General features: G+C 41.4%; 1 protein-coding gene across 50 annotated transcripts in view; it reads left to right on the top strand.

Annotated features, from left to right (window-relative positions):
* Nucleotides 1–14,495, top strand: part of LOC110503778 (pleckstrin homology-like domain family B member 1) — a 93,676-nt gene that overhangs the window by 22,469 nt on the left and 56,712 nt on the right. For 31 of the 50 annotated variants that reach the window (XM_090218363.1, XM_090218356.1, XM_090218353.1 and 28 more), the window contains exon 4: nucleotides 2,193–2,363. In XM_090218363.1, coding sequence (XP_090074489.1) covers nucleotides 2,193–2,363 — 171 coding nt within the window. Of the gene's footprint in view, nucleotides 1–2,192; nucleotides 2,364–7,591; nucleotides 8,267–14,495 lie in introns of those variants that run through there. The other 19 variants (XM_090218382.1, XM_090218379.1, XM_090218377.1 and 16 more) reach the window with 2 other exon arrangements.

Here is a 14,495-nt window from a genome sequence, read left to right as displayed (position 1 = left end):
GTTTCCAGATTTCTGTGAAATATTACCAATAATTAAGTTAAATAGTTTTCCTTCCTTTCATCAGTTGTCCAGCAAAATGGTAATTAATGATGCTAAAAAGCAACTTTCTGTGTTGGAATGGTGTGGGCGTTCCCCAACAACAACAACAACAAAATATTAATGCGAGTAGACCACTGATTGGCCTGCTCTTCCTCCTTTAGGAGGATGACATCATCCTCTGAGGAAATAGCAAGCATTTTTTTAAATAGTCTGTTTGAGTTACAAGTTTGAGGTGGGGGTTTTGAAGTGTTTTTCTCTCCAATTTATGCTTTGGACACAAATATGAGTATGGGATGAGTCAACAACATTTGGGTATGAGTTAACAGAAAATGTACTTTTAAAAGTGAGATTTTCGCTGGCCAGATGCGGCTACCCAATATACACAGGGTCCATTGTAGGTTCTGTCAGATCCATAGTTATGAATTACTATGTGGCTATGTTTGCATCAACAATGGGTAGCTACCGCAAGAGTTTGAACTTCTGTTAACATTACGACGATGGAAGTAGCTAGCTAGCTAGGACACCGGTACACAATGTCCTTCGCCCCCCATCTCGGAAGTGGTTCATTACTTTGGGTAGCATGATCACGGGCTACCCAATTAGCACAGGGTCCATTGTTAGCAAGGACATAATGTCGTAACGTTAACAGAAGTCCATACCCTCACGGTAGCTACCCATATTTGATGCTAATGTAGCCATCTTGAGCAACGTACAGTAGCTATCAAAACAATGTCATTCATCACTATGGGACCGACGGAACCTTGCTAACAATGGACCTGGTGCATATTGGGGAGCCCATGCTCATTGGGTAGCCACACAGTTACTTTAAAACAGCAGCATTTTCTCTCAGCCTCATGGCAAAATATGTAGAATTGCAGGAAAATAGCTTTAAAACTGCAACATTTTCTCTGAGACTCATTACAAAATGTGTAGAATAGCCTTATAAAACTGCAAATTTTTCTCTCTGCACCATGGCAAAATGGGTTGAAATGCAGGTTAGCTGTCCCCCCCTCCAAAGATTGGGGGGAGGCCTTCCAGTTATCCTTCCTCTTATACTGTGTATTCAAAATACCCCTCCATATACCCCGCAAAAAAACCCAAGCGATGCATAATAAGTCATATCGAGCTGTGTAGAATTGCAGGAAATGTGTTTTAATATGTCCCAAAAAATGTCCCCAATGGCCGTGGACCCTCTGTCTACTATTTGTCCCCCCTCAATATCTACACCACAATCCCTCCCTAACACCCCTTTAGTACCCCATCCCCCCCCCCCCCCCTCCTGCAATGTCCACCACTGCTACCCATTCATCTGGGGAATTCCTTTCTCCATCCCCTCTCGGTTTGTCTGGAGTTCTGCGGGGAGTTGGGTATGGAATGCAATGAAAAGGCTGCATGCCAAATGACACCAGATACCCTATATAATGGTAGCTTATTCCCTATGGGCCTTGGTCAAAGTAATGCACGTTATAGGGATTAAGGTGCTATTTGGGAGGAAGCCTTGGTCCAGGGGGAGAGAGGATGAGAATGCGTGTTGCACTGTGATGTGACATTCCACTGGGTTTTCTCCTCTTATCTGGAGCCCCAGTAGAGATGAGGCTGGACAGGGTCAGTGTTGGGCGGAAGGAGGGGGTTGTGGAGGGTGGAATGTGATTTAGCAACAAAGCATTTCTATTTAGCATGTCTGCCTAGTTTGATGAATGACTGCTGGATATGACATTGACTCTCGCCATGAGTTACAAAGACTTGTACAACGGATTAAACCAGAATGAAACAAGATTACGCAATCATTCACTTATTTTCAGGGTTTCACTTCTCTTCCAAGTTGTTCTGTCACTTAATTAATAGGTAACTTTGTCATTATACAGTAACAACATGGACGTTGAACACATTAAGTAAAACACTGTAGTTGAGGTTCAATTTACAGTCACAAACAACCACAGTCGACATACAGCCACATTCTTCTCTTGGCAACAAAGTTTGATGAGACTGCTTCTATGAACATTGAGGGATCATTCTAGCCTGGCAGTAATATTTTAGTACTTCTTTAGCCGACTCCTTTTATTGTATGAACAGATCAGGCTACCACCAGGCTAGAATCTCTCAGTTACAGTGTCCATATTTTTCTCACACTCTTCTGGGTGTTGCTCCTGAAGGCAGGACCACGTTGGGCCATGGGGCGATGGACATCAGCATCCAGGGCCCAGGAGTTGCCGCCCAGCACTGCTACATAGAGAACCGGGCAGGGATCATCACTCTCCACCCCTGTGGGAACCAGTGTGCCACAGACGGGCTTCCTGTCACCAAACCGGTCCGCCTGTCACAAGGTATGGCTCCTTACAAACAAACTGACTCGTTGAAATGAACCTCAATGGAAAGGAGTATTTGTTTACTATATATATACTTTATATACAGTACCAGTCAAACATTGGGACACCCCTACTCATTTAAGGGTTTTTCTTAATTTTTACTATTTTCTACATTGTAGAATAATAGTGAAGACATCAAACAATGAAATAATGCGTATAAAAAAATAGGAGGAAGGGAAACTAGGAAAAATGCCAAGAATAGGAAAGCAATCTATTCCATAGTACACTAGAACACAGTAAACATGGACAACAACCGTCTAAACATAGCTGAGGGCAACGGAGCAAAATGTCCACTAGAGGACAATAAATAGACCTATCACAACCCTATAGGAAAGGTAAGAAATCCATATCTTCATTTAAACCAGGGTACTTAGTGGGCTGCAGTTTGTAAATCCATATCTTCATTTAAACCAGGGTACTTAGTGGGCTGCAGTTTGTAAATCCATATCTTCATTTAAACCAGGGTACTTAGTGGGCTGCAATTTGTAAATCCATATCTTCATTTAAACCAGGGTACTTAGTGGGCTGCAGTTTGTAAATCCATATATTCATTTAAACCAGGGTACTTAGTGGCCTGAAGTTTGTAAATCCATATCTTCATTTAAACCAGGGTATTTAGTGGCCTGAAGTTTGTAAATCCATATCTTCATTTAAACCAGGGTACTTAGTGGCCTGAAGTTTGTAAATCCATATCTTCATTTAATCCAGGGTACTTAGTGGCCTGAAGTTATTAAATCCATATCTTCATTTAAACCAGGGTACTTAGTGGGCTGCAGTTTGTAAATCCATATCTTCATTTAAACCAGGGTACTTAGTGGCCTGAAGTTTGTAAATCCATATCTTCATTTAAACCAGGGTACTTAGTGGGCTGCAGTTTGTAAATCCATATCTTCATTTAAACCAGGGTACTTAGTGGCCTGAAGTTTGTAAATCCATATCTTCATTTAAACCAGGGTACTTAGTGGCCTGAAGTTTGTAAATCCATATCTTCATTTAAACCAGGGTACTTAGTGGCCTGTAGTTTGTAAATCCATATCTTCATTTAAACCAGGGTACTTAGTGGGCTGCAGTTTGTAAATCCATATCTTCATTTAAACCAGGGTACTTAGTGGGCTGCAGTTTGTAAATCCAAGAACTTTCCCTCTGGTTTAGCTGTTCAAGATGGTCTTCATTACCTACCCGTATGGCGTACTTGTGTTCCGCTAAGCGGTCTTGTAGGCGTCTCTTTGTTCGTCCAATGTAGAACACCTTGCTCTGTGGACATTCCAATCTGTATATGACATGAGTGGTTTTGCAGTTAATGAAATGCTTGACCTGATACTCCATTTTAGAAGCTGTGTCAACTAAAAGTTTTTTTTTCTGTACAATATTTCTTCAATGGTTGCATTTAAAAGAGCCCCTGGGTTTGTGGTCTAGCCAAGTTTTTTGAGAGTCACCAGGAAGATAGCTGTGGACTAATTTGTCATTTAGTGTAGGACATCTATTAAAGCTTATGACTGGTGGCTCTGGGAAGACTCGGCGTGGTAGAGTATCACTTTGGATGATTCCCCAATTGTTTTTAATTATTATTTGAATGTTATCTGCTGTATTTTATAACAAAGTACACTCTCTCTGATGTATCACGAGTCACTCCCCTTCGCAATAAGTTCTCTCTGTCAAGTCAAAATAACGCATATGGAATCATGTAGTAACCAAAAAAGTGTTAAACAAATCAAAATATATTTTATATTTGAGGTTCTTCAAAGTAGCTACCCTTTGCATTGACGACAGCTTTGCACACTCTTGGCATTCTCTCAACCAGCTTCACCTGGAATGCTTTTCCAACAGTCCTGAAGGAGTTCCCACATATGCTGAGCACTTGTTCACTTCTTTTCGCTCACTCTGCGGTCCAACTCATCCCAAACCATCTCAATTGGGTTGATGTCAGGTGATTGTTGAGACCAGGTCATCTAATGCAGCACTCTATCACTCTCCTTCTTGGTCAAATAACCCTAACACAGTCTGAAGATGTTTTGGGTCATTGTCCTGTTGAAAAACAAATGATAGTCCCACTAACTAAGCGCAAACCAGATGGGATGGCGTATCGCTGCAGAATGCTGTGGTAGCCATGCTGGTTAGGTGTGCCTTGAATTCTAAATAAATCACGACAGTGTCACCAGCAAAGCACCCCCACACCATCACAATTCCTCCTCCAATCTCAAATTTGGACTCATCAGAACAAAGGACAGATGTCCACTGGTCTAATGTCGATTGCTCATGTTTCTTGGCCTAAGCAAGTCTCTACTTATTATTGGGGTTCATTAGTAGTGGTTCCTTTGCAGCAATTTGACCATGAAGGCCTGATTCACGCAGTCTCCTCTGAACAGTTGATGTTGAGATGCATCTGTTACTTGAATTCTGTGAAGCATTTATTTGGGCTGCAATTTCTAAGGCTGGTAACTGTAATGAACTTATCCTCTGCAGCAGAGGTAACTCTGGATCTTCCTTTCCTGTGGCGGTCCTCATGAGAGCCAGTTTCATCATAGCGCTTAATGTTTTTTGCAAATGCACTTGAAGAAACTTTCAAAGTTCTTGAAATTTTCCATATTGACTGACCTTCATGTCTTAAAGTAATGATGTACTGTTGTTTCTATTTGCTTATTTGAGCTGTTCTTGCCATAATATGGACTTGGTCTTTTACAAAATAGGGCTATCTTCTGTATACCACCACTACCTTGTCACAAAACAACTGATTTGCTCAAACACATTAAGAAGGAAAGAAATTCCACAAATCAACTTTTAACAAGACACACCTGTTAATTGAAATGCATACCAGGTGACTACCTCATGAAGCTGGTTGAGAGAATGCCAAGAGTGTGCAAAGCTGTCATGAAGGCAAAGGGTGACTACTTTGAAGAATCTCAAATATAAAATATATTCTGATTTGTTTAACACTTTTTTGGTTAGTACATGATGTCTTAGGTCTCTCTTTATGTAGTGTTGTGTGATCTCTCTTGTCGTGATGTGTGTTTTGGCCTATATTTTTATTTTATTTATTTGTATTCCTAGCCCCGCATTGTAAATAAGAACTGACTTGCCTAATTAAATTAAATAAAATTCCATGTGTTATTTCCTAGTTTTGATGTCTTCACTATTATTCCACAATTTGGAAAATAGTAAAAATAAAGAAAAACCCTATAATGAGTAGATGTGTCCAAAGTTTTGACTGGTACCTAATATGTACAGTATATACATGGACGGATGGTGCTGGGCTCACAATTGGCCCAGCATCGTTAGGGTTTGGCCTGGGTAGGCCATCAATGTAAATAAGAATTTGTAACTTGCCTAGTGAAATAAAGGTTAAATAAAACAATATTGTTCCATTGGGAGGAAACCACTTGATTTTCAATACATCACATTCTTTCACCAGGATTTCAGAATTTATGCTAAAGGAACAGGCCCTCCCCTCCCAGGCCCTTCCTCTCTGACATTAGTCACAGTACTTACATTATCTCAGCAGCTTCTTGGCTCCATAGAATCACAGCAATTTGGTAGTCATAAACTAACTCATTCAATTTTTAGATAGTAACAAGAGAGCTAACAGTTGGAGGCTAATGATAACACTGGCTATCTCGTGGTGTCCCCCAACCTGGATTGTCTTGTAAATCCAAGCGGGGATATGGCTATTTTTATTCCACACCTCTTACTCCAACAGATCCCCTTCTACCCCTGGGGGTGAAAGGTGAAATAATGATTTTTGAGGGAATAATTGTATTTCTATATTATATCTATATATACAGTGCCTTGCGAAAGTATTCAGCCCCCTTGAACTTTGCGACCTTTTGCCACATTTCAGGCTTCAAACATAAAGATATAAAACTGTATTTTTTGTGAAGAATCAACAACAAGTGGGACACAATCATGAAGTGGAACGACATTTATTGGATATTTCAAACTTTTTTAACAAATCAAAAACTGAAAAATTGGGCGTGCAAAATTATTCAGCCCCTTTACTTTCAGTGCAGCAAACTCTCTCCAGAAGTTCAATGAGGATCTCTGAATGATCCAATGTTGACCTAAATGACTAATGATGATAAATACAATCCACCTGTGTGTAATCAAGTCTCCGTATAAATGCACCTGCACTGTGATAGTCTCAGAGGTTTACACGACTGATCCGTGTAAAGGAAAGAATGAACGGGGCCATGTATCGTGAGATTTTGAGTGAAAACCTCCTTCCATCAGCAAGGGCATTGAAGATGAAACGTGGCTGGGGGTTTCAGCATGACAATGATCCCAAACACACCGCCCGGGCAACGAAGGAGTGGCTTTGTAAGAAGCATTTCAAGGTCCTGGAGTGGCCTAGCCAGTCTCCAGATCTCAACCCCATAGAAAATCTTTGGAGGGAGTTGAAAGTCCGTGTTGCCCAGCAACAGCTCCAAAACATCACTGCTCTAGAGGAGATCTGCATGGAGGAATGGGCCAAAATACCAGCAACAGTGTGTGAAAACCTTGTGAAGACTTACAGAAAACGTTTGACCTCTGTCATTGCCAACAAAGGGTATATAACAAAGTATTGAGAGAAACTTTTGTTAATGACCTAATACTTATTTTCCACCATAATTTGCAAATGAATTCATTAAAAATCCTGGATTTTTTTTCTATTTTTGTCTGTCATAGTTGAAGTGTACCTATGATGAAAATTACAGGCCTCTCTCATCTTTTTAAGTGGGAGAACTTGCACAATTAGTGGCTGACTAAATACTTTTTTGAGGAATAATGGTTTGAGGCTGTTTATAATGGTTCGGGTTAGGCCCCTTAATTCCTGGGAAGGGAAATCTTAACGCTACAACATACAATGACATTCTAGATGATTCTGTGCTTCCCAACTTTGTTGGAAGGCCCTTTCCTGTTTCAGCATGACAATGCCCCCATGCACAAAGCAGAGGTCCATATAGAAAGGGTTTGTCGAGATCTGTGTGGAAGAACTTGTCTGGCCTGCACAGAGACCTGACTTCAACCCAACCAAACACCTTTGGGATGAATTGGAACGCCGACTGCGAGCCAGGCCTAATCGCCCAGCATTAGTGCCCGACCTCCCTAGTGCTCTTGTGGCTGAATGGAAGCAAGTCCCAACAGCTCTGTTCCAACATCAGGTGTCCACATACTTTTGGCCATATAGTGTATCATAAACAGAAAGTCATGCCATGACTAACCTGGTAGACAGTCAGACAGACTCAGAGGATACACAACTACTATTGGAGGAAATGGGTGAGGTTGATTCAGACGAGACAGATTTGGGATTGCACAAAGGAGCTCTGACTCAGGGTTACTGCCCCCCCCTGCCCCCCCTCCCTACACTACACCAACCCCTTTTCTCTTTCTATCTGGTGTGGATATTAGTTTGAGCCTGTCGGAGACAGCTGCGGTTTCAACACCAACCATCTCTCCCGCTGCCAGGAGTCACGTTGAAACAATCATGCGCGTGTAGCCTACTGCGATAGTTAGTGACTGACTGTGAAATCGGGCAATACACGAGGCTGCGTTGGAAGGAACAATAGACAACGAATTGTAACGCAAAATATTTAACTGAAATGGATTGCATCCCTACGCGTTGAATTAACTATTTTTTTCTGCTGGCTCCACTAGAAGGCAGGTGGAGAGCGCTCTTTGTGAAAACATAACGTAAAACTATATGAGTAGCCTGTGGAAGAATACTTATAAATATTATCATAAACAAAAGAATCGTCAAGACAAGCACGCATTAAAGCTTTCTGTTCTTCAACAATCATTTGCCGTTCAGGAAAAACACGTGGCTCGTTTTAAAGGAGCAGCTGCGATGTTAACAGCGGAGGGCAAGAGGACTTTCATTTGGATTTAAAGTAAGCTTTTCTTCAGAATTAAAGATAATGTGTATGCTGTAGTGTGTTTCAACTGTGTGTTGTATCTACATTTTTTTTGCAATTGCTTAAACATCAATTAAGGCCCACAAACCGAAAGCGAGTCGCTTGATTCGCTATAGTAGATGGGTGACGTTATACAGCAGGTATTACATTGTAACATCCAAATGATACATTTGACCCTAATCTCGAATCATGCATATATGATACAAAGTATTCTCAATAACGTATATTGTCAAAAATATTATGGACCTGAACCATTGCACCAGTAAAATAACATTGATATTTTGTATTAATATTGAGTAATGGCAATACATCACGCTGGTTCCGCACAAAATATGTGATTTTGTTTTGTTTGTAATATATAATATATAATATATATTTGTCAACTTTGAAGATGACTTTTATCTCATATTTCTGCAATAGTATTGTTTATTGTTTATTCCACTGAACTTCCTCATCCACCTGAGTTCAATTTACAGACAGAAAAACATACAAGGGTGAAACCTCTAGCCAAATCCCCGACTATGACACTGTAGTGATCCCTTTTCATTTTGTCATGGTCACCGGATGCCTGTTTACGGGATACATTTCTATTCCTGGTCGATGTGACCTAAGCATGCTGTTAACCCTGCGTAGAATCTAGATGCTGTCTATTCTCATATTAGCAAGCCCACTCAAAACTCCCCCGTCCAACATTCTGTCATTTCTGACACATTGCATTGACCCTCATTGTATGCATAGGAAGTAAAGAGACATGAGGTGCACCCCCTCTGCAAACAAGCATCGGGCTGTCATACAGTTCCCTCCTTTTTTTCAGCTTGGTGAGCCCCATATCCTCCTGCTCATGCTTGGTGGGACCTGGACTCCTCTGTTTGTGAGGCCACGTCCACATAGCATGGATAGAGAAATAACCCATAGCCATCTGTTTCACTGACATGACCAGCAGGAGTATTTATTGTCTTATAATGTTCCGGCAAAAGGAGGTGAGGGTGAGAGTGCGTTCAGTGCACATCTGTTACTAGACCCCCTCACACCTCATTGTGCCACTCACAGAAGGTGGCAGATAGTTTCAATATATTGTATCTGGGACAGATGTTATTGAATACATTTCTCAATTATGAAAGTATATGAAGAGGAAGAAGCCTGAAATCCTTATCGGTGGTGTCAAATGCCACATGATATACTGTAGATGGTTGACTGTGTTACTTATTTTAGCACCAAATTAACAGCAGTGTGTCTTACCAAAATACTGACACCATCATTCAATTTATTATTCACAAGCTTAAAATGTACTTTCTCATCGGGTATTGCTGTATAGGTTACCTTTAAAAAGTAGTCTGACATCCTAATTCTGACATCCTAATTCTGACATCCAACTCAGTTATGTTGGTGAAAATAGAATGGACATATGAGAACGTGTTCTTCTCAGATTAACTTCCACTGCTTTCCTGTGAATCTCCTATCTATCTTTTGGTATGTGTGGCTGCACTTTATGTCCTCTGCATTGGCTAAAGCATTGAGTGATTAACTGGTGAGCTTGAAAGTGTCTGGCCTTTCCTTAAGCAGTAAACCACAACAATCCCATGGCAACTGTCTTACTTACTTTTTAGGCATCCCTGTCCAGTATGTCCTCTGCTTTAGAGATGTCTGACACTCTAGGTCAAAGGGAGTCTTTCTTTGTTGAAGCCAACTGAAACATCTCAGCTGATCGCTATTTTTCATACATGCCCTAACGTTATCAGAATAATTTGCTATCAGCCAAGTTTCCTATATCTTATTTCTGTAGTCCCAATGGCTCACTTTCCAAGGCTTAATAATGAAGATATTTTTGGCAAGCTATACTACATTAAAATGATGATATGAAAATGCTTTCATATTGTTGCTTGACTAGGTTCAAGCAAGGGTTTAACTCCAGGGAATGTGGTCTAAATGTGACACTAGCGTGGTATAAGACAATGTAGTACCCCTCAGGTATGCCAACCCAACCTTCTCCTATGGTTACATTCATCTACCAGTTTTTCATGAAAGAATATCTCTTGAGGTGATGCTGTTGTCCTTGCAGATCAGGGTCTGTCATTTCCTGGAGATTTGAATCCCTGCCAGTGCCAAGGTGTTTTCAGGGAATAATGGTCTGTGCTCTTTGGTGTCACTTTTAGTTGTGTCAAAGTGCCCTTGAAGTAAAGACATATCCACACCCATCTCAGACAACCCTGTGCTTTTCAGTTTAGAATATTGAAAATATAGTCATGTCAAATCACCCGTTGACTTCTCTTTAGTCTTTATTCTTGAGTAGGATCCATGGTTCACTTTTTGGTTGTAATTCAACAACATGAATATGGTAACTTGCAGAGACAGCCCCATACGAGATAAGAAAGATATACTTTGGAGCCATTCCCAAAGTGCACTCACTGTGATGAGAACCCAAAGACTTCTGCCATTAATGTAGTGGTAAAGGAGAACTCTGCCTCGCGATGTTGAGAGAATCAATCTCGCTGATTAACTGTGAGGATCTTGGCTGCTCAGCCGCCAGTCCCGTTCTCTTCCAACAGCCCCAATTCATTATTTTCTGTGAAGTTTTTTTTTCATTTACCATTGAACCGTGTCCTCACCCAAATGACGCCATGAATTTTAATTATAAAAATGTCAACGTGTCATATTTTACTGTCAGGTCGCTTTAGCAAAGAACTTGAATAAACGTTGCACTCTCGTGCTGTTTGGAGATCAGAGGTGAGGTTTTTTTAAGCTCAGCCTTCTGCTGAACAGAGTAATGAAATATTGCTCTTAATCCCATCTCTTATTGGAATCCATGAGATGCTTGTCTCTGGTGAAAGGGTTCTTCACTTCAAGTCTGAGGAGAGCTGAAAACATATGGAGGGATTACATTTTTCATTTTTTTATTAATGGAACCTTTATTTAACTAGGCAAGTGTCACGTTCTGACCTTTATTTCCTTTGTTTTGTCATTATTTACTATGGTCAGGGCGTGAGTTGGGGTGGGCAGTCTATGTTTGTTTTTCTATGATTTTGGGGATTTCTATGTTTCGGCCTAGTATGGTTCTCAATCAGAGGCAGGTGTCATTAGTTGTCTCTGATTGAGAATCATACTTAGGTAGCCTGGGTTTCACTGTTGGTTTGTGGGTGATTGTCTATGTCTAGTTGCATGTTAGCACTATGTTTCATTAGCAGTCACGTTGTTTTGTTAGCTTGTTCAGTTTACGTCGTGTTTTTCGTCATTCAATAAAAGAATGCATTCATATCACGATGCGCTTTGGTCCGCTTCATACGACAATCGTGACAGCAAGTCAGTTAAGAACAAACTCTTATTTACAATGACAGCCTACACCGCCAAACCCTAACGACACTGGGCCAATTGTGCGCTGCCCTATGGGACTCCCAATCACGGCTGGTTGTGATACAGCCTGGAATTGAACCAAAGTCTGTAGTGATGCCTCTAGCACTGAGATGTAGTGCCTTAGACTGCTGCGCCACTTGGGAGCATGAGAGGAGCTGGGACCAAAAATCGTCCCTGGCATTTCTAACACCATACCCAAACCGGACTCTTGCTGTTGCTAGATAATTTGTCCTGGGATATAAACGTTGAGTTGTTATTTTACCTGAAATGCACAAGGTCCTCTACTCCGACAATTAATCCACACATAAAATGGTCAACCGAATCGTTTCTAGTCATCTCTCCTCTTTCCAGGCTTTTTCTTCTTTGGACTTTATATGGCAGTTGGCATCTAACTTTCATAGGTGTATTACCATGACCGACTGACCTCAGTTCATCTTTCAATCACCCACGTGGGTATAACCAATGAGGAGATGGCACGTGGGTATCTGCATTTATAAACCAATGAGGAGATGGGAGAGGCAGGACTTGCACCGCTTTCAGTATGGAACTGAATGGAACTGACTTCTATTTTAGCGCTTGGCAATAACAGATGCTCATTGGCGCGCGTGAGCGGTGTGGGTGCAATGATTGAATGACATGTATGTGTACATTTATTTTGCAATGCTCACGCACGTGACGTGAGTGGTGTGGTCAGCATGTAACACCCCTGCCCATTATTTTCCTTGAGGCCCCCACACCGGGCCATTTTTCCTCTTGAGACCCCCACACTGGCCCATTTTTCCTCTTGAGACCCCCACACTGGCCCATTTTTTTTGCCAGCTAATGATCATTTTCTAAAAAAAAATGTTAGGCAGACCATCTGGTCTAAAAATGGACCAGCCCAACTGGCATTTGCCAGAAGTATGTCCAGTCTGCCCCTGGAGTGGAGATCCCTATAGGGGAACATGATCACCCAAGGATCTATTCTACAACCCTGTCACTGGTTTAGTGCACCCGCTGCCTATACTCGGTCCTCTCCTATGATTAACCAAAGGTGATTGACTAGGGAATGTCCAATGGGAATGTGACCCCTACAATGTTATGGAAGTGCTCTAGTGGAGATCTCCACGGACCACCTAGTGAGTGGGGTTAGGTATCTATGTGTTATGATTTGGTATAATCGTGGTCTGGTTAATAGTCAGTAGATTGACATTTGCTCAACAGCTCTGTCTCAGTAGAAATAAGCTGAGGAGGAGCCCCTAGACAGAGGCATGGTGGGACAGCATGAACAGGGCATGGAGGTGAAGGGAGGTGCTGCAGTGACGAGCTCACAACCTGAGGGTTTTTACATAGGGGAGTCCTCTCACACTTCAGTGTTGTGATGCCAAAATATTAGCAACATCCACACAATCACTTATCATATCAATCATTTATCCTAAGGTCTTAGTAGGTTGCTCATTACTTAGTGCCCTGCGTTTTCCCCGGTCTGGTCAAATGGTTTGGAAATACTCTGGGCCCTACTCTTAATACAGAGAAATTGTGAATAAAGAGATTAAGTTAAGTATGGAAGCCTCCAGTCTCCAGACACATGTTCACATCCAGGTAAGTCTGATGACAAGATGCAAATGATTCAAGCTCAATGTGTTACCACCATTGATCAATCTGCAAAAGATGACTGCTAGATTTATTGAATTCCAGCATAGTGATTGCCTGGGGATCTTGCTAATGGTATTGACTCACTCAATTACTATTTGTTGTGAAAGATAGTTAATTATGAAAACAAGGCAGGAGAATCACAGCATGCTATTTTATGTGTCCCGTATTCTGATTAGACCTGCGTGCTTAATCTAATTTATGATTCCAGTCAGGGAATTTCCCCGGGCTTAGGCAGTGGTAGGCCTGAGGGCCAGGCCCACCCACTGGGGAGCCAGGTCCACCCAATCAGATTGAGCAAATAAAAAGGTAACACACCTACAGCACCAGTCAAAAGTTTGGACACAACTACTCTTTCCAGGGGTTTTCTTTATTTTCTACATTGTAGAATAATAGTGAAGACATCAAAACTATGAAATAACACATATGGAGTCATGTAGTATCCAAAAAAGTGTTAAACAAATCATATATCATCATGTATTTTATATGTCAGATTCTTCAAAGTAGCCACCCTTTGCCTTGATGACAGCTTTGCACACTCTTGGCATTCTCTCAACCAGCTTCATGAGGTAGTCACCTGGAATACATTTCAAATAGCAGGTGTGCCTTGTTAAAAGTTCATTTGGGGAATTTCTTTCCTTCTTAATGCATTTGAGCCAATCAGTTGTGTTGCGACAAGGTAGGGGTGGTATACAGAAGATAGCCCTATTTGGTAAAAGACCAAGTCCATATCATGGCAAGAACAGCTCAAATAAGCAAAGAGAAATGACAGTCCATCATTACTTTAAGACATGAAGGTCATTCAATCTGAATCATTTCAAGAATCTCAAGTGCAGTCTGAAAAAACATCAAGCACTATGATGAAACTGGCTGTCATGCTGCGGAGGATAAGTTCTAGTTAACGGCACCTCAAATTGCAGCCCAAATAAATGCTTCGCAGAGTTCAAGTATCCGACACACCTCCACATCAACTGTTCAGAGGAGACTGCGAGAATCAGGCCTTCATGGTCAAATTGATGCAAAGGAACCACTACTAAAGGACACCAAAAAGAAGAAGAGACTTGCTTGGTCCAAGCAACACGCGTAATGGATATTAGCCTGGTGGAAATCTGTCCTTTGGTCTGATGAGTCCAAATTTGAGATTTTTCAACCACTTTGTCTTTGTAAGATGCAGAGTAGGTGAATGGATGATCTCCACATGTGTGGTTCCCACCGTGAAGCATGG

The sequence above is a fragment of the Oncorhynchus mykiss genome, chromosome 24, assembly GCF_057628025.1.
Source record: "Oncorhynchus mykiss isolate SJ-2025 chromosome 24, ASM5762802v1, whole genome shotgun sequence".
In the NCBI taxonomy this organism is placed as follows: Eukaryota; Metazoa; Chordata; class Actinopteri; order Salmoniformes; family Salmonidae; genus Oncorhynchus; species Oncorhynchus mykiss.
Note: the sequence above shows the minus strand (reverse complement) of the source record. Positions and strands in the feature narration are given on the sequence as shown.